Source organism: Manacus candei, unplaced genomic scaffold, assembly GCF_025592945.1.
Source record: "Manacus candei isolate 608988 ecotype Guabito, Panama unplaced genomic scaffold, ASM2559294v1 h1tg000014l, whole genome shotgun sequence".
Taxonomy (NCBI): domain Eukaryota; kingdom Metazoa; phylum Chordata; class Aves; order Passeriformes; family Pipridae; genus Manacus; species Manacus candei.
In genome coordinates, this window is record NW_026138062.1 from 52,637,913 (window position 1) to 52,659,172 (window position 21,260).

The 21,260-nt window shown below is 40.3% G+C and overlaps 1 protein-coding gene across 2 annotated transcripts in view; it reads left to right on the plus strand.

Annotated features, from left to right (window-relative positions):
• The window catches only part of TSPAN9 (tetraspanin 9), a 172,163-nt gene that overhangs the window by 40,637 nt on the left and 110,266 nt on the right, over positions 1-21,260 (plus strand). Inside the window, exon 3 of one of the 2 annotated variants that reach the window (XM_051780836.1) lies at positions 1,674-1,822. The exons of the other annotated variant lie outside the window; for it this stretch is intronic. Coding sequence (XP_051636796.1) covers positions 1,807-1,822 — 16 coding nt within the window. The 5' untranslated portion in view covers positions 1,674-1,806. The remainder of the gene's footprint in view (positions 1-1,673; positions 1,823-21,260) is intronic. 2 annotated transcript variants of the gene reach the window in all.

The window sequence follows — 21,260 nt, forward strand, 5'->3', positions numbered from 1 at the left end:
ATGAAGTCAGGGGACATCTGTGATCACCGATGTAAAGCTTCTATCTGCACACTGGAGAACTGAAAGCATCTGTGTTCAGTGTTACGTGTCGTTGTGTGTTGCCTCATTTCTACACTGGATGCATATTGTGAATTCTGTTGTGCAAATAGAAGCTTACTTTGTGCAGTCTAAGACAGTTTAAAGCAAAATACTTCTGACTGGACTTGTCATCTCCTGTTCTTCCCTCTCGATAAACAGCAAGGGTATTTGCACACAACCGACAATTCCAGGTATTTTTCTTTCTGCTGTCATGTTTGTTTCATTAAATCCTTTGCAAAGAGATAGTGGATGCAGCTCCTTTTGCAGTGCTGGTTCTCTGTATAACGAGCTTAGGATGCTTTCCTGAGTGCAGGAGTTGCAAAGTTAAAGGTTTGCCAGGGTGCCATGTTGAACACTGGTATTGGTTTGGGGTTTGTTACAGAATCAGTGAGGCTGCAGAGGACCTCTGGAGATCCTTTAGTCCGATCCATTTGCTTAAAGCAGGGTCAGCTAGAACAGGTTGCACAAGTCTGTGTCCAGTCAGGTTTTTAATACCTCCAAGGATGGACATTCCACAAGCTTTCTGGGCAATCTGTGCTAGTGTTAGGTAATCCTTAGAGTTAAAAAAAGATTTTTCCTACATTTAATCATAATATCTCAGCGTCTCCTCATATGGAAGATGTTCCAGTCCCTTAAACATCTTTGTGGTCGTTCACTGGAGTCGCTCCAGTATGTTCATGTCTGTCTTGTGCCCAGCACATGTGATAATACTCCAGGTGTGTCCTTACCAGTGCTGAGTAGAGGGAAACACCCACATTCCTTGTCCTGATGGTGTTGTTGCTCTTAATGTAACAACATGCTGTTGGCCTTCTTTGCCTCAAGGGCATGTTGCTTGCTCACGTTGAGTCCATTGTCCACCGAGATCCCCAGGTTTGTTTCTGCAAAGCTGATTTCCAGTCCATCTTCCCCCAGCATATACTGGTGCATGGGGTTATTCCTCTTCAGGTGAAAGACTTTGCATTTCCCTTTGTCACTTTTCACAATGTTCTTGTGAGCTCATATCTCCAACCTGTCAAGGTCCCTGTGAAGGGTAGCACAACCATTTGGTGTATCAGCCAGTCTTCCTGATTTTGTAGCCTCTGCAAATTTGTCAAGGGGGGAAAATCGTTATGGCAAATACAGCTTCACAAAATTCTCATTTACTTTGGTAGATCAGAGTGAAAGCAGGATCTTTCCAGGTGCCCCAGAGAGAAAGAGTGTTTGCTGCATGCAGTATGACTGTTGTGTAAAGCTTAAAAGAGTTTTCCTCCATGTCAGAGCTCTTGGATTTGTGTAGTGATGAGGACTGTATGTGACCTATCTGTGTTTTAATTATTCAGGAAGGATGTCCTATACATCAGTGCCTGCTGATAACAAATCTGAAATGAATACTTCAAATGACTACTTTTGATGCTTGCTTTAGAGCCTGTAAGTCAAAGAGATCCTGGTTGGAAATCCTTATGAGACTCTAGGGAGCCCTGAGGGATGCAGGTGTTGTCTCCCAGTACATAAGTAATGCTCCACACATTTTCAGTTAAGGGAAATGTGAGTTTTTGTAAATAAATATGGATTCATGACTATCTTGGATGGACCTTTCTGTTTCTTACTTTTACTAGTCAGGAGGTACCTGCCCTCTTCAGCAATCTGCGACTTGTGGGCCACCTGATTTTGACATGCTCCGTTCAGGACAGAACGCTCAGCCCTCCTCTACCTGGTGTTGAACGCTGTTGGTTGAAAATCGCATCTGCTATGGCTAATATTCACAGTAAGCAGTCCTGAAAGTGCATTTTTACCTTGTGTTTCTTGACCTAGAGGTTGTGGGGAGATCACTTTAAACGATGTGTTTAAACTCTGCAAGCCCTGGTCTGAAAACAGGTGTTGAAAACTGATTGCCAACTTGCTTTGGGGATGTAGACTTAATTGGTTCATTCTGTTAACAATGTTTTTAATGGATTTATCTATTACAAGTCTCATCAAGTCCTCTCTGCTTTCTCCTGCCAAATAAATATTCCCTAATAATCCCCAAATCTGTTCCTTCATTTTCATTATTTATTTGCTTGTTTAATAAATCAACCTTTTTTTTTTTTTTTTATCCCAGAAGCCTAAACTGACTTAAACATGAGCTGCTCCTTGGCTGAACCACATAGAAGCTTCTGTACAGTGTGCTGTATTTTGTCAGTGTTCTTTGAAGAACCACTGGTACTCCAGATAATCAGGACTACATAGGGATGTTCCTGAGGCGTGTGTAGGTGTCTTGGGAGAATAATATGAAATAGGTCTTGCATGTCTCTGCTAAGCTAAAACAACAGGGAAACAGTTAGTTCTGGGCTTCCTGCATTGTACTGAGCTTCTGATTTCTAAAGCTGACAATGAAATTCTTGGCTATTTGCAGGATATGAGCTGGATCTCCCATAGAACCCCACTGAAAGTGCCTTCATACTTGACAGTAAAACATTAGTAACTAATAACCTGTTCATTTAAACTCTTACCTAAGCATTCTGCATAATTGTTTCATAAACAAACTGAATAAATATTTTGAATAATCTTATTTTAAAATTCTCTTGATCTAATTTATTTTCCATAAGTATATCTTTAGAATAGAATAGACTATTTAAGTTGGAAATTTATTTCAGATAAAATTCTGCTCTGTCAGCATCCTAATGGTGGAATTGCACACACAATTTGCAACACCATTCCCAAGGAAAGAAAAGGAAGGAAATGCAGATTTGCAGATTTTGTCCATGTCACTCACTTACAAATAGGTCCCTGCAGAATAATAAAGAGCTTCAGTGTCATTGGCTTTTTTTTTTTTTAGCTAAATAGACATAGACTTCACATACTATAAGGTGCCTCTAGCTGGGTACCATTTTAGGAGAGTTCTGTATTATGTTACATGTTTCTAGCTGGCGGTTCAAATTTCTAAAGTAGGATTTTTCTGATTAGAAGCTAAAGTTTGAATTTCCAGTCCCACTGAATCCCCCTTCAAATCTGCTGACTCTGCCAGGCAGACTGATGTTTTAGTGGATTTGTTAATGTTTAAGCTGCATTCTTATCATTCTTTTCTCACAGGAAAATATCTGTAAATAACTCTGTCTACAATTTCTTGCTCTGCTGGGTTTCCTGTCACTCTCAGGAATTTTAGTGCCTTCTTTATTTTGAGTCTTAGTATATCTCGAAGAGTAACTAATTGAAGGTATGATGATGGATCAGTGCCATTTGGGTAAAGGAGCATATGCCCCTTTCCTACCTTGTTTTAAAGGTACATAGTATCACTTTATCTTTGCATGTGTTATGGGAATTTTTTATTTCTGGGTTTTAATCTTAAAGTAGGATTATTGCAGCACCAGTTTCTTCCTTTGTTTTCTACAAGAGTGATTGAGTCTATTAAGGTTAAGTGCTTGAATCTCACCCAAAAGCGGTTTTTTTCCCCCCAGTTCTAAAGGTTTCAACCACAAAAGCTGGTGTCAAAAATTATATTACATTTAGTGTATCAAGAACAAGGGGTCCAGTTTAACTAGGAAAAAATTGCCAAACTGTTACTGAGTAAGAAAGCTAGTTGTATCTTAAAATGGAATTTAAAGCTTTCTTACCCTTCAAGACAATTGGACATATCTATTTAGCCTCACCTCTACTTTTTTGTTTCATTCCCAAAACTACTCTTTGTAGTTTCTTTTGATTCGAAATAGAGGAAATAATGAACTCTTGTCAATAGAGCTCTTGTCAATATATATATATACATATATATATATATATATAAATACTAAAAGATTTTGTAACGTGATTGAGGATAATTGAAAGTTTTACAAATTGACCTGAAATATGAATTTCAGAGCTCTAGAGCAAACAAATTTCAAAAGTTAGCCAGTATTCTTTGTTTGGACCACTGCCAATCCTCATTACACTTGGGATGTGAGGTTTCTATGTTTACCTGAAGAGTTCCTGTTTGACGTTTTTACTGGTTAATTTCTCTCAAAAAAACCCCCAAAATCATCCATGTGTTATCCGGTTTCAAAAACTTGATAGAACATCTGAGGAGTGCTAGGTAGTTCATGTTCATTGTGGATATTGTCTTGAATATCTGATGTCTTTTTGTGACTTTTCACTCCTTTTAAGGATTGCTGTGAGAGTCAGTCAGCAAACTAGTGAGGACCTTGTATGGCATTGTGCTGGGGCAAGAACAAAATGGGTTATGCTTTAGTTTGAGAAAATTCTGTTGAGTCAGCATTCAGCTGCAGCGCAACAGCAGTGCTGGCTTGTGTCAGGAGTGCGGTTGGAGCAGAGTATAGAAAGCTGTGCATTATATCTACTCCAAGCATGTAAGGATTCTCCTCTTTCTCCATAGCTGAGTGCCTGAGTTGGATGAAAGCTTTATCATATGCCTCAGCTGTTGGGCGTGGAACTCTCTTCACTGAAAGGGTGGGATACATGTAGCTCATGGAAGTCCTGAGCATGGAAAGTCATGGTTGTCTTACAAATGCCACCTTAGGAATTTCAGGTTTTTTAGGTTTTCTAGTCTCCATAGTCAACCCTGAGGGTTAGACAGCTATATGTAGAGGGGAATGTGTTGTAATTGTGTGCTTGCCTATAACAGGTAGGCAAATATATGCAATAAGTGTGACACAATAATAAGAACTACAAGTGCTGACTGTTTTAAGTAACATCTTTTTGCTGTGGTTGGCTGGCAGTTTGGACTTAATTGGAAGTTATTTTATTATTGTGATAATTTATATTGAATTTAAATGCATTGTACTGGCTGATAGGAATATTATAAATGTAGCAAATCTGCTGCTGGGTAGTCTATAATACAGGGCATTTTCAAGAGCTGGCAGGTTTTGTACAGCCTGAATTATCATGCAAAATGTCTGAAAGCATATGATTTATGCCAAAGGTGCTGTAAGATTGCATAAATTTAAGACTTTTATTCTGAACTATTGCATTCATGCACTAAAATAATTATAGGGTGCTGACGATGCAGCACCATTTAAGATAATGAATGACTTAATTTTACTTAAGTCTATTGTTAAACATAAAACTAAGCTACTGTATTAAAAAAAAGAAAAGAAAAACCCTGCATAAGAAGATGAAATGCTGTCAAGTCATAGATCATAACACTGCAACTGGGAGTTGCTCTCTGTGGTGAAATTGTATTGCTTTTACCTCCTTTTTTTAAAGCGTCCTTACATGATCAAACAATTCATTCAAATGTTGAAATTTGGTGAGATCTCTGTTGCTGTTAACTTTTTGTATTGGCTATCTAAGAGCATGGGCAGTTCTGATCTGAACTGACTCACTGCTAAACCTGCCATAATTATTTATTATCACTGTCTATGATTGGGGGTGGGGATATCACTATTTCTGGCATGGTGATGCTCAGAAGTAGAAAATTACTGGGTCTCATGTATGCATTTAGTACCATAGCGGTTCATGTGATGGTTACCACTTGGATGTGCACACCTACACTGTGAAGTTGAACCCAAGACTGTCTGCATGACCATGTTCTCTCTGGAAACCAGCTTCCTCTGTGGGTGTCTATGGGACATCTGGGAGGCCATTGTTTGTGCTGTAGGAGTCCAGGCTATCTTCTGGGCAGTAGGAGAGCTTGTCTGTGCACTCAGGCGGGGGTTTGTGAGCCCTGCAGGGTAAGGAAGAACTTGGCAGGCTATTGGCACAAAAGCAGTCTGTTCTCTTGTCCTCATCCTTACAAACGGGTTGTGTTTACCAGCAAAGTACTTGGTTTTCTTTGTTTGACAGACCAGATGAAAAAGATTAGTAAACTATGAAAAAGACTTAAAGAAAAAAAATCCCCACCAAGTTACATCTGCTGTGAAGCAGAGCCTGAAGAGGTAACTTTGAACCAAAGAGCTTGGTCAGTGAGTTGACAGGACAAAGAAATGATGCTGAGAGATGGCCCATGTCAAACCATGTGTCCAGCCTGTGTCAAATCAAGACGTAGCATCCATCACTCAGCAGTCCTTCCTTGTGCAGTGTTGGGGCTCGTTAGGTCCCAGTCCTCATTAGTTACCTATTAGTAGCCTACCGCTGTGTGGCACCTTAGTATAAGACTGGGTTTGGTGTCCCAAGCAGAAGCAATGGAGCTGGAGAGGAGGAAGCGTAGGGAAGGATGGATGCTATAGACATTCAGTTGTACTATTCTTTGACTCCCTGTACAACTCCCTTACAGTGTTAACAAGAGAAGTCTACAATGCATCACAAGTAGTTGCCCCTTCATTTGTTTTTCAGTCACCATCAACATTGAAGTGGGAAATGGAAAAAAGTGCAATGGGAGAGGAATAATAGATAAATAGCTGATGCTATTTATTAGCAGTTCTTTCCAGGTCAGCATGACACTGACAAACCAAGTCCAAGTCATGCTAGAAATTTTTGATAAGAGCTCAGACATTTAATATTTGAGGTGACATTTCTAGTTTAAGTTGTGATAGAGGTATCTTAGCAATTTTTATATTTTTGTGTTTCACATCAGCCCTCCAGTTTTATTTATTATATTTCCAATTCTGAGCATTCTAATCTTTTTCTTTTTAAAGTAAACCTAAAATATTTATCTGTATTTGTCTGCCAGAAAGAGTGCTGTTGATATAAACAGATATACTGGTGCTCTGTTTTCCCAGCCTTCCAGAAAACAGCTATTCAGCAATACTTGCAGTGAAATATATGGTCTTCAGGTGATTGAAGAGAGGTGTGAACTTAAAGGCTTTTGTGGAACTATGCTGGATTCTTCTAGGATAACTTTCATTCCAACTTTGATAAAGCAAGTGAAAGAACTGTAAAAAGCCTGACAATTGCAAGAGAGTGACCTATCGTAGGGTGACCTCTAAAGAAGGAAGAATTAGCAGCTTCACTTTTTTTTTCCTCTCATCTATGCTGCTTAAAGAAAGCTTGGAAGATTATTTCCATGTTTTTGCCACTCCTAGCAATAGAAACTCAGATCTGGCTAAACATCAAAAGACCTTTTCAGTAATTGGAGAGTAGTGGCATTACATCTTTTGAATTAATTTGGAAATAAATTATTAGTTAAAGATCCCTATCCTTTTTTTTTTTTATGTAAAACACTTTTTGAATTCATTGAGAAATTTAAGGATGGAAGAACCACAAGTCCACAGCAGAATTGTCTATTTTCAGAAAACAGTGAAACCCAAACTTTATCATTCTGCTGTATTAAAGACACCCAAAAGTCGAAAACCTGTTGAGAAAAATGCTTACCTTTTTTGGTTTTTTTTAGTGCAGCTTTAAATTTCTAATTTTATGGTAAGTTAAATAAAATGTAAATTATCTGATTTAATTTTTTTTTTCATTATTAATTTCGTTGCCATCATCTGTGGAAAAACAGATTTGGTGTTAACTTTGGTGCTCATTTTGGCTGGGAGAGTGGAAAACAGGAAAACGATTTTACTACTTCTCATGGATTAATGGTCCACCGATTAGGAATTTTAATTTCCATATGGTTTGCATTATGTTAAAAACCTCGAAAATTACTTATTAGCTGTTGTAATATTTAATTTAGGATTATGTAAAATTGGATGTGGTTTGAAATCTGGAAATGAGTTTAAACTGTAAAAATTTGTTATATAGTTATATAAGGCTATGTTAATTGTGCTGGAGGCTTGAAGAATAATGTTTTTGAAAACATGCTTTGCATTTAAAATTAGCACTAGTATCTACTAAATGGTGAACTTTATTTGTTAGTCACCGTGTTAAAGTATAAAAATGGAACTTATCATTTGTGTTTCAAGGTTTAGGGTTTTTTTAGTTGGGAAGAATCTATTTTCTCTTTTTTTTTTTTTTTTTTTTTTTTTGTGCTCTGCAACTTCATGTGAGGTCATGTTGGAGATTAACCCCAGCTGTCAACTTAGTCCCATGCAGCTGCTTGCTTGCTCATTCCCCCTGCAGTGGGCTAGGGGACAGAATCAGAAGAGTAAAAGTGAGAAAACTCATGGGTTGAGATAAAGACAGTTTACTAGGGAAAGCAAAATTTGAGCACTCAAGCAAAGCAAAACAAGGAATTTTTTCACCACTTTCACAACTTCACATGGGCAGGCAGGTCTTTGCCACCCCCAGCACAGCAGGGCTCCATCACACATAACAGTGACCTGGGAAGACAAACACCATCGCCCTGAACATTCCCCCCTTTCTTCTTCTTCCCCAAGCTTTTTATACTAACCATGACACATATGGTGTGGGTGATCCCTTGGGTCCTGGCTGTGTCCCCTCCCAACTTCTCATGCACCCCAAGCCTCCTCACTGGTGGGGTGGTGTGAGGAGCAGAAAAAGCCTTAATGCTGTGCAAGCATTGCTTAGTGATATCAAAAGAAACATCTTTGTATTATCAGCACTGTTTCCAGCATAAATCCAAAACACAGCCCCATACCAGCTACTGTGAAGAAAATTAACTGTACCCCAGTCAAAAGCAGCACAGGTGGTGATGAAACAGAACTAGTTGTTTAAGCTGAAATGAGAACAGTAGCTTCTCAGAAAATATTGCTGCTGTCAAAGGTGGTATCACCCGGTTCTATTCTACACTTTAGTTAACAGCAAACCTGGAATGCTTGAATATGTCTATCTAATTAAAATAATTTTAATAGCTTGGCAATTTTTAGCTCTTAGAAGTTGTCATAACTTGTAAATTTTAGTAATTTCATTTTAGATGAAAATATACCTTATCCTTGCAGTTGTATCTGGTTTACTTAAAGCATTGAGAGACAAGGCAGTCATTGGTCATAACCAGTACAGGTTCATGAGGGGAAAGTCCTTTTATGATAAGGTCACTCCCCTAGTTGGCCAAGGGAAACCTTCTTTTTTTTTTATTAATTTAGCAAAGCTTTTTGTACTGCCTCTCACAGTATCCTTCTTGGTAAACTGTTCAGCACACAGATAGACAAGTCTATAGGACATTGAGTGAATGATTGGCTGTCAGGTTGGGCTCAAAGGTTATAGTAAATGCAGTTACATCAGGCTGGCAGTTGGTCACCAGTGGAGTTCCTCGGGGCTCAGTTTTAGGGCCAGTGCTCTTTAATGTCTTCATAAATTTTCTGGACACTGCAATCAAACTTACACTAAGTAATTTTACTGACAAGGAGGAGCTGTGGGCACCCTCAAGGGTAGAGGGGCCTTACAGAGAGATCTGGATAGCCTAGAGAGGTGGACAGTTGCCAACCATACGAAATTTAGCAAGGGCAAGTGCTGGATTCTCCACCTGTGATGGGGTAATCCTGGTCCTCTCTCTGGTCACCAGTGACAGGACACAAGAAAATGGAATGAAGCTACATCAGGGAAATCCTACTGAGACATTAGAAAAAGTTTCTTCACTGAGAGGATGGTCTGTCACTGCAACAGGCTCCCCAGGAAGTGATCACAGCATCAGGCCTGTCAGAGTTCAAGGAGCGTCTGGCCAATGCCCTTAGTCCTACAGTTGAGTTTTAGGCAGTCCAGTGAGGAGCAGGGAATTGGACTTGATGTTCCTTATGTGTCCCTTACCTTCAACTAGAAATGTTCTGTGATTCTATGATTCATTCTTTTACCTACTATGTGGAAAATGACATGGCTCTCATTTAAAATGCAGCAACCACCTGCCAAGTTGTTAACAGAATTTTAATGAATTCATTTTCCTTCAGTTACTCTGAACATTTTAGCGTATTCAGTCTTTGTTTTAAAGAAATGACTGTCTGCATTCACTTACGATGATGTAGATTTTTGCATTTGAAAGATGAACAAAGATCTTGGATAATGTTAATTTCTGCAAGGTCTGGTGTAAAAGTGCTGAAATGTATTTTTTAGCTGCTTTGCGAGACTTTTGGAGAGGCTAGTTTCCCATTAGGGTTTCAATTTCAGAATGGAAAAGACACATGTAGCAAGCAGTCTCTCCATTGCCATGTTGCAGCAGAATCCCATAAGTGAGGTATCTGCCTGTAATTCAAAACTTCAAGAGGGATCCAGCTGAAGCAACAAAGGTCCCACTTTTGGCATTTGTGCAGCAGCTGCCTGGGCATTGTGCCATTCATCAGAGGCAATACACATTCCCTCTCAATCCTGCTGTGATTCCCTTCCTCCCCCCTGTTGCAAATGCTTTCGTAGAGCTAAGCTACGTGAACTTTCATCAGAGGAGGTGAAAGTGGTGTTGCTCATTCTGAACATACTGGCATTGTTTTCCCAAGTTCAAGTCCCACTGAAGGTTTATTCCTGTTTTTCTCCTCACAGTTGCTCCCTTTTAGCCCTACAGTTGACTTGCTCTTTGGTGTAATTACATGAAAAAAGCTAAGAGCCTTTTCCAGGCAAAGAAAATTAATGTCCTTTTATACTGAGCTGTACTACATTACCAGTAATCCGGTTATGTTTGGTCCTTTGCAAATGAAGACCATAAAAGACAAGCAGCTTTGATCCATCTCAGTTACAATTGCCATGATATCCCATCCTTGGAGTCAATGTGGAGTTTTTTCAGCAACAGTTGGTACAGTTACTGAATGTGGAACTTAATTTTCATTGTTACATGATATAAATGATGGTTGGGGAGATTATTACATCATTTTGTAAGAAGCTGTAGCTAAAAACAAATATCATCTATCTCTCTCCTGGGAAAAAAAGAAATTGAAATAAAACCAAAACTTTGTCATCATGAAATAAATCTTAGGAGCCTCTGCACAAGAGCAGCTGTGAAAGGGAATACCGGATGGGTGGTCTCTCCATCAGGGAAATTTTTTCTCTCTCTCTCTTTCACAAAAGCCTTGCTGATGCAAAGAGGTTGCTGAGCATTTAGATGAGGTCCTAAGGGATAAACCAACTTTCTATTTTAATATATATTGTGGTAAGATTGTTGTGTTTAAAGTTAACTTCAATTATTTCCCATGTGATCTTTTTGGTTATCTATTAAAGTAAGAAACTGCTGTGAAAAAATAGGTGTAGAAGTAATGTTCATTATGAGTAATGATACATTTTGGCGGTCGAAAGAGCCTCTTTGGGTCACCCCTGCCAAAGAGGAGATTCCACACACAGAACCTAGAAGTTAGTTCTCTGAATTGCTTTTAAACCCTTTAAGTTGTTGAGCATTGCAGCTGGCCTTTTGACCTTCCTCTTAAACCCATCCTTCCAGTGTTTAAGGGAAAAAATTCCAGGAAGACAGATGATATGTATGTAATGATCTACAATATTTTCTCCATATCCGTATCACTGGTTTGCATCTAGCCCAGGTGGTAAAGTCTGAAAGCTGTTGCCAACTGATAGCTTTCTACTGGGCTGTGAGAAATGAGCACCCATCCAGGACTCAGTGAGTAGAGACTTCTAGAGTTGAAATGCAGTTTCGCTGCTTAGTACCTATTTGCAGTGTCAGCAGAGCTGCTGATGCAGAAAGAGACTCAGGACACTGAATTCCTTTGGACTTATGCAGCCCAAAAATAACTGTGTGTGTTTCAGAAGAGACTGTAATGGAGAGCTATATTACAAATAGACTTTGTACAAACCCGACAATTTTGTTTTCATATAGTAAGGTGTTAACAGCAAATGTAGTAAAACCAGTAATAGGAATTAACTATACTGGGTTTCCATACTAAGTAGGAAACAAAGGATAGCACTGGGGCTGCTGAAGTTAAGCACTGACAAGAAGTTAAAAGCAAGGGGAGCTTGTGGTGGCTGCTGTGACAGTCTTGGCACAGATTGCCTGAGAAAGGTGCAGAGCTTCCAGCCGTGGAGGTTTTTAGGAACATGTATTGTATAAGCCACTTAGATGGAGCCCACAACCCTGGATAGTGAGTAGGTATTTCTGCAATTATATTGAGGTCTGGCAGATGTGAAATATTTCCCACAGAACTGTGAGAGGTAGTGGGTTTTTTCCTCTGCTGGTCTCTTGGGAAGCAGTTACAGGCCATCTCTACTGTTTCCCAGCTGTGAATGTGGCATGAAGCACCTGGAAGAGCTGGAACTGGGACACAGCTTCCTGCTGAGCAGATGTCTGTATCTGTTGATACTGCTTCTGGAGAGATGGGTATACTAAAGGAGTGTTTGAGCCTTACTTGGCTGTGAGTCTGATTCTGTGAAAGTTAGGGAACAATGGGATTAAGGTACATGACTGTTGGTTGGTTACCTTATGTGGATTAAGTGTGACACCACTTTACGAGTTCCCTGAGATGCCATCTCAGTGTCTTCAAGGGGAGTGTGCTGCACCATATAGCCAAGGATCACCTGTTTTACTTTTTACTCATTATTCAGTTGTAATTACTGTATGCTGCTTAAACTCTGCTCTGAAGATTGCAATGACCTTATTGTGATGATATTGGAGTGCTTTATAAAATTTTAGGACTTAATTTTTCAGAGCACTTGTTTGAGGGAGAGTAGAGGGGGTTGCCATTTCTCCATTATAACACATGGGAGTTGAGCACAACAAGGTTCAGAAAGTTTTTCTTTTCTGCCCTGTATTTTTTCAGGACACTTTGTTTTAAATAACAGCCTGTGTTCATGGTGCAAGTCCCACTGTAATTGTAAGTGCTTGGCCATTCTGCCTGTGGAGCAACCTTGGTCTGAAGAAAAACAACTAAGGAACAAGGAATGTGATTAGTAGGAACATGACTATGTGAGGAATTTTGCTATGCATTGCAAAAAGACTCTGTGGTAAATGAAAGGATCATGTTGGATTTCAAGGACAGGAGTTGACTGGCTTGACATTCAGAGCATTGTTCCTGTCCTTCTCCCTTGCAGGACCTGTGTCCTCAAGTGTTACATGATTAGGTTGTACACGATACTGCTTTCTCCCTAGAGCTAGCTAGTCCATGCCCATGGAATGTGAAACTCACTTCTATTTTCATAGAGAAAATAAAGCTGTAATTGCAGGAATGGACCTGCAGTGGACTGGTAGTGATGGTTCCCAGTGTCCAGTGGGTGAATTTGCAATCGTAATGTCCTTTTGATGTGGATGTCAGCATATTACTTCCCAGGTTTTAAAAAAGCGAACATTAATCCCCCTCATCTCTTCCATGTATCTGTTGCTGCTATCATGGATTGCAGGCAGGCAGCTCTAGAGTCACAGAACTCACTTCTACCCCTTTGCTGATGGTTCTATTCCAACCTTGTTTGACAAATGGTTGTCTTCTGTGTTGGTCACTTTGCCTTTGGGCTTTGCAGCTCTTACCTGTGCACTGAGATATTTAAAAAGGCAGCTGGGTCTTGCCCTGCACTCTGGTAAGGAGTTCCTTCTTGGAGGAAACTCCCTTTCCCTCAAAGATAAGTTTGACTCTGTTATCAAGTTTCAGTGGTGACTTGTGTATCTGTGGTCTTATTTTAGTCACCTTCTTCTCCTCTGGCCTTTTCACATCTCTGTGCTCCACAGATTTTTCATAATTGTGTTCTTGTTCGTTGCTGATCTGTACCACTGGTATTTCTGAGGGCTTTCAGTGTAAGCAGCTGGGTTTTCCACAACATTCTGGTGAGCTTTAGAACGTTTCTTGTACAGTATTCGATAAAATACCGTCTCATGTGGAAAGTTTAACCCCCTTTGAAGACAAAGAAGCATTTTATAAATATATTTGCAAATAAATGGATTGCTATTTTCATCACTGCAAATACAGCCCGTTCTTGGGATTGATTATGGGAATTATGAAATAGTTGGTTTTTCTTCACTTGTCAGGTTTTCTCATTAAATCTGATGGTAGGTACTTTTTATTTTAACTCTGGACAACATTTTGCCCAAAAGGTCATTGTGCATGAAGATAAAATGGTGCTGTTTTGAATGTTCCTTCCTTGTTCATGAGGTTGATTCAAGTCCCTAATAGTGTTATGTGTTCCTCCCTACTTTCTTCTAGAATCTAAGACCACCCTCTTGAGTGCTTCTGCTGTCTCAGAATAATTTCATGATACTTACTTGCTCCTTCTATAGAGGAAGCAACCTCTAATTGTGAATTATTTCCCTGAATACTTCCCATCTTTCATGGTGGTGTTCACCTGGACTTGTCTTCCAGCACACACATGAACAAGAGCATATAAAGAAAGTGAAAATTATTCATTAATGATCTAACACCCCATTGTGATCAGAATTGAGCTCTATAGGCTTCAAATGTGAAAGATCATATCAGCTGATGAGAACAACAGATCCTTACTGCAGCAGCAGTATGATTCCCATTTTCTGTAAATGGAAATGGAAAGCTACAATTCTCTTGTCAGTAGAGTGTGAGAGCTGGGATGAAGATGTATCAGTATTCCTAATAATGTATGTATAGCCTGAATGTTCATAACTCATTCCAAATGTGACCTTCAAAATAGTTATGCACTGAATATGCAAGGTTGATTTTGTTTATTTTAACTTTGGGAGAGGGCTACAGGTAGAAATAGATTTTGTAAAATGTGTTAGTTCTTATGTGATCTCCTCAAAATCCATAATTCCTGTCAATGTCTATTGAGTTCTCTATGTGAAAGAAGTGTAGAAGGCTTTTGGGCTCCAAGCTCTCTTAAGAATCTGAGGTTAAAACAGGAGCTTTAATGCTACCTCCTCTTCCATCTTTGAAGAATTAATGGATGTTCTCCACTGTAGCTATTTTTTTTATTAGTTTTCTCTGTGAATTTTATTCTGATATTTTATATGCAGTGTCTTTCAGGCTAAGAGTGTGAGGTGCTTTCCAGACTCCCTTATAAAATTTTGGGATCTGCCTTAGTGTTTCCTTTCCTCTTTTAGACTAAAGTGCTTGTTCATTCTCTCCCCGCCCTCCCCGCCCCCACTGCCCTGATTTCCCACTGCTATCTCAGGATGCAATGCTCCTGGTGCTTTGATATGCTTGGGCTTACACTTTCTATTTGAGCTGAGCTCCCTGTCATGGGATAGTTACAGGCCACATTCCCGTGCTGGAAATAGATACTTTTTGCATAACCTGCTTCCTTATAGCCTTTAGCATCTAAAGCCTCTGGTAAAGCACTGTCTCCACTACCATAGATGGAGCAGCATGGGAATAATCAGAAGATGAGAAAGGTGACAGGAAGAATGTAAAAGCTTGCTAGGTTCCTAAGAGGTGGAAGTTCAGAGTGTCTGTTTGTTGTGAGATATCCTCACTGTACTATTATTTTTATTTAAACTAAATAACAGAACCCATCTTTTTCTTATTAGATATAGATGTAGAAAAACCCCCAAATACCTTATGAGGCACTGAATGACTTAATGCACAAGCACTTGTAGTCTCTTCATTCTCCTCTGTGCCCTTAATAGGAAATTATTCAGCATGATCTGCTTTTGATTTTGCCAAAAGATGTCTTCTCAAGACCCAAGCAGCAAAACTGAAATATTGCTCAGAATGTGTTCTAATGATCATCAACTGCCTATTTAACTGTTGTTTACTTCCTCATAAAAAGAAATGTAAGGAGGTAATTTTTTTGTTAAAAGGTTACTCTTCATTTCGGGGTACTATAATATTAAGCAAGGACTGTCTGTAAACATAAATTTCTGTAGTTCTGAATTAATTTTTGCCTGCGATTCTGTCAACAACTACAACTGACTTTGGGAAAGTCACTTTTCTCATATGAATATCTGCTTCCAGTCTTTAAAAGAGCACTCCTTTTTCTCTTAGGATTCCAACTCTTTACTGCAGAGACAACTTCAAGTGACGGTGTCCAGTTGTTGGAGGAGGCACCCCTTGAATCATGACAAACCTAAATTCATCTTCCCACTCCTGCCAAAGTTTCCTGTGTGAGCTTTGACAATTCACTTGACATCTCTTTGCTGTCCATGAATGGGATAATAGGCAATGTCCTGCTGTACAAGAATATCCAGGAGATGCACCTTCAAGAATCGAATTTCAAGAATTTAGGTTGTGGTTATACAGCTTTTGAAACTGACCCTAAACTGCAGTTGCTGTGATCCAGTTCTGCCCTCCTTTTTCCCTGAGTACGCTTTCCTCTGTTTGCCCTGGCCAGACTGATGGTGCTTTTTCTTCATAGGGATAGTTTGTGATTGGCTCAGCTTCTTGAAGTGTCTCACTGAATAGATGTGAATGCCAGCACTTGGGAAGGGTGGGGTGCTGCAGGGGAAGTGAGGAGACCAGAGGAACTCAGGGGTTTGGATTTACAATGGCTCTAAGTTGCCAAAACCCTGCAACCTAGAAAGAGACTGCAGTGTCTCTATGTGAAATAATGATGTTGAATAAATAGCTACTGGGACAGAAACACCTTGTTCTCCACAAGCTTGGTGTGTGGGTCCTCCTTGCTTGAAAGCTGGTACAGAGCAGTACCTTAAAGTAGGATTCTTAGAGTTTTCTCCAGCCCACCCTTTGTTGAGAAATACTCATCCTCTACCCACAATCTATATTCCACTCAGTCCCAGGGTTTCTTGTTGCTGAATGTACCTCCCTCTGCTGAGTCTCCTCCAATTATTCTCCTGTGCTGTTCATAGTATTTGTCTCTGATCTCCAAAGTGGTTCTTCTTCCTTTGCCTTAGTCCTTTTCTCTTGCAGGGCAAACCTAACCCTCTTTCATGTTGTTCTTAATATGTAGAAGGTTACTTTCCCTCTCCCTTTCTTTTCCAAGGTACTGCAACGGGGTAGGTTCAGATTAGATGTCAGGAAGAAACTCTTCACTGTGAGGGTGTTGAGGCATTGACCAGGTTGCCCAGAGAAGCTGTGGATGCCCCATTCCTGGAAGTGTTCAAGGCCAGGTTGGATGGGGCTCTGAGTAACTTCATCTAGTGGAAGATATCCCTGCCTGTAGTAGGAGGGCTGGAACTAGATGATCTTTAAGGTCCCTTCCAACCCAAACCACTCTGTGATTCTATGAAATGCAAGCCCCTCCCCGCAAAAAAACCCAAAAGGCAGGGAGGAATTAAAAACACTTGATTTGACTTGGTCTTTGAGGCTTGTACTAAGTAATTCTAAAGACATGGGAAAGAGTGTTGATAATGCAGTGCTTCACTGAAGCGTACATACTTCCAAAAGACAGATCATAAGGAACAAATCACTGGAAAAAGTAACTCTGGGGTTGTACATTTATTTCTTTAGTGTCCCTGGTGGCAGCAGACAGCAAAATACTTTAATTCATATCTTTGATAAATACTGTAATATATGTATGTGTGTGTGCATATGTGTGTGTATATATATATATATATGATGATGATGATGATATATATATATATATATATATACACACACACACCCCATAACTTCAGTGTAGGGAGGGATATGAATTTTTAAGAGCAAGTTCTAAATTTTAAAGTCTGTGTTTAACAAAGGACTTACATTTTCTTTATCAGTTTGCAGCATGTTCATGATAACCTGTATGCCCTGCCCCTGTTTCCCTGGATTGATTCTGTGGGAGAAGTAAGTGCAATGGTTAAGCACAAAGCACCAGTGAATTCATTCATGCTGGGTTTCAGAGGATACTGCTAGATTATACGATAAAAGGGTTATAACTGTAAAAGAGCAGAAGGTGAGAGAACCTGACTAACTTACAGTCACGCGAAGGGAACACCCTGATTTGACTTCTCCCCAGACTGTCACAGGAGAGGGATCAGCCTATGGTCTGGGCGTAAAACCTATCAAGATGAGTCAACATGAGAGGCTGGTCAGTACATTTGCAATCATCCATGGCATGGCATATCACAGGAACAAATGCCAGATTCTGCCCTTGGGACAGAGTAGCGTCAGACACAAGTATAAACTGGGAGAGGAGTGGCTGGAGAGCACCCTGCAGAGAGGGACCCTGGGGGTACTGGTGGGCAGCTGCTCCATGTGAGTCAGCAGTGTGTGCCTGGGCAGCCCAGAGGGCAAACCATGTCCTGGGGAGCATCAAACCAACTGGTCAGAAGGGGCGATCATCCCGCTGTGCTCAGCATTGGTGTGGTCTCACACGGAGTGCTGGGTGCAGTTCTGGGCTCCACCATTTCAGAGGGGTGTGAAGGCCCTTGAATGTGCTCAGAAGAGTGCAACAAAACTGCTGGATGGGCTGGAAGGCATGTGTTGTGAGGAGCAGCTGAGGGCTTTGGGCTTGTCTGGTTTGTTTGCTGCTGGCTGGATTTGGGGACAGGAACCTGCAGCAGCCTTGCCTCTGTGGGGGTATCAGATTTGGCAGCTCTTAGCAGGTTCTAGGTACCCTTTCTAACTGAATAGCTGGAAATCTGACATTTAGATATTGGTGATGGGAATGGAGTGAAAAGGGGATTGGTTTGGTGTGTATGGCTTTTTTTTGTTTGTGTTGGACATTTGAGAACAACGTAGTTCTCAAATAATTCAGTATCTTTTATACAAATGAGTCATGACACAATATTCTTAGGTGTTCGCCTGTGTTAGCAACTGGGATTATGCTTGCACTTATATGTCTTAGTTTCTATGCCTCCTTCTGGCACTTCCAGCTGACCTTTCTCCATGTCTGACATCTTGCTGTTGAATAACAGCTTTGGTCTGTCCCCATGAAACTTTTCCAGGACACAGGATGCCTGAACTCTAGGGCATCCTAATAAAATGGCTTGGCTAATCTAATTTTGAAGGCAGGCTGCAGAGAAGCACACAGCTGGTTCTGCTGACAATGCAGAATGCTGTTACAGGTGCTGAAAAGTGATAAAAGTGTATTTTAAAATAACTTCCAGTGGATTTCGTGTCATCCACTTACATTGTGACTCATCTGGTGATCCTGAACTGTGAAGCTGCAATGTAAAACCACTAGATACCACTTTGTGTACTTCTTGGTCTCAAAGAGCTCCCCTCTCCATTGTCAGACCCTGTACTTCTGTTTCTTCTGGAGACAGAGCTGGCATTCTGCCTGGCTCCCCAAGACATTGCTCCAAACAACTGGCTTCTCACAGGAGAGGGAGCTTCTTTAACTTGTGATTTGCGTAGCACATAAACCTTTGTCTCAGCCCTCAGATGTTTGCAAAGAGACAGTTTTTTAAGCCATTCTATTTTCTTACTGTTTGTTTTTTCAGCTTTTCTGTTAAGCCACTAGATGAATGCAATAAATATCCTGAGAGTAAAATTGAGTCTGTGTTACTCCTAAACTATAACAGAACTATTCTGCATTCATCAGGCCATTGCTATTAAAGCAGAGTGGAAAGCAGTGGCTGATGTATACATCTTAACACAGATCCATGGACTGAAATTGAAACTCCAAAAATTTGTACAATGCATATGTCCCTGGTCTCCTGGCCAACATTGCCCCTTTATTTATTTTCTGTTGCCACGGGAGCCATTGGTCTATGCTGTGTACCAGGAGAGCATTAAGCTTGTTTTTTTCATTTATGACAGAGTGTATATGTGAAAAAACAGACCATCTTCACTCATTTCTCTTCTTCACCTTCCATGTTCCCTGGGATATGCCCAGTACTGAGAAATCTCTTTCCTAATCTAATATGAACAGCAGCACAGAAAGCAAGGTAAAGCTTTATCTTGTTGGGCTTTAAGCATATATATGGGAAGGCCTTCAGTTTTGTGTGTGCTTACTGTTTCCTGACTTACTAAACTATGAACCTTCTGAACCGATTGAATTGCTACAGCCGTGTGCTGCTGTTTGCCCTGTCCTTTTCTCCCTCTTGTACTGCTTTTCCTCAGGTATAACAACAGTGTTTGCACCTTACACCATTGCTTTTTGTTCTCTTGTAGGTATTTACACTTCTAGGAAATTCTAACTCTGAAGTCCCATCTATCCTCTCTTACCTGGCGTTTTTGTTGCAGATCTTCTCTCTGTCACTCTGCGTTGGTAGCTGGAGACTCATTTAGCCTGAAGAACAGGCTGATTTGCACAGTCCCGCTTTACTTAGAGAGGGTTGTAGAGAAGACAGGTAGTCGGTTTCTTCTCAGAGATGCACAGGAAGGACATCAGACAGTGGTCACAGTTGGTGCCTAAGACCCAAATGGAGGTGAGGAAAAAAGTTTTTCCTGGGGGTGCTGCTGTGGGAAGAGGTTACTCTAAGAAGCTGTGGAATCAGCAGCCTTGGAAGTTTTCCAAATTCAGCTGGACAAGCTCTTAAGTAATATGATACAGCTTTGAAGTTTGCCCTGCTTTGACCATGGGGTTGGACTGGGTGATCTCAGGAGGTTCCTTCCACCCTGCATTATTTTGTGAGTACAAACAGTATCACTGAGTGCTTTCTTGTAGCAGAAGGCTGACTGTTAAGTTTCTTTTAATGTTAAAGAGTGATTAAGGGACTATGTGAAAAAAGGTTGATTTTTCTCTTTCTTGCCCCTGAGTTTAAATAGTTTACATTCAGTGAGCCTTCTTGCAGTGCCAGTATTGTGTGCTTATTGTTTTTGTGAGACGGTAGCTAAAATGAAGTGTCAGTGTGAATGAAAGCTGGCAACTATAGTGTTGACCTTCAAAACAAAGCTGAGGTTTTTCTTAGCAATTACTGTCCTGAAAGTATAACCACTGGTAAAATAATGGGCCTGATATTAAAAGATGATGCAAAGTTACAGTCTGCAGGGTGACAGAATTCTAAGCAATAACAACATGTGTTCATAAAGAATATGTCTTGCCAGACAGTGTAATTGCTTTTTTTGATAGAATTGCAAAATTAATGATTTTAGGGAATCAAGAGGGAAGTAGGTATATGTTTACTTTCTAACATGAAGATTAATTGAAATTCGCTGGGGTAGGAAGAGAAAGTTGGGTGAAAGATAGTAAACAGGAGCTGATTATCCGCGGCAGTGTAATGGTTATGTAGGTTGAGAGTTAGACTGGCGTTGTGTAACATTTCTGTTAATGATATGACAGAGGGAGAGAGAAAATACTCTTAATGAGCTTTGAAAACAAACTGGGAATTGTGAGCCTCAGAGCAGAAAAATAAGGGGGCGAAGGGTTTAGATACATAAAGAGAAAATAAAATGAGATTAAACTTGGAGAACTGTTAAATCAGAAGCATGAATGCTATCTGGAGCATATATCCTAAACAGAAGTGGGGAGAGATGTATTCAAAAGAGATGCCAATTTGTGGTGCTGAAAATGGCAGCTAGGGCCCCAGAACCCCTTTTGAGCAGGGGTCTTGGTCTTGCTCCTGCTGCTGGGCGAGGCCACTTTAAACCCCTTGCCCAGGCCACTGGGCTTGAACAGCAGAGTACACTGTTTGCAAAAATTCACTTTCTGCTACTATTGTGATGTTCTGCCACTGTTGTGATGTGTGCTGGAGTCTACTCCACACACTGTTTGAGGTAAAGGTGTGACTGCCCTGCTGCAGTTCTGAAAAACTTTACTATTACTGTTTAAAATTCTGCCAAAAGCAGAATGAATGAGTTTTTATTTTCTTTTGG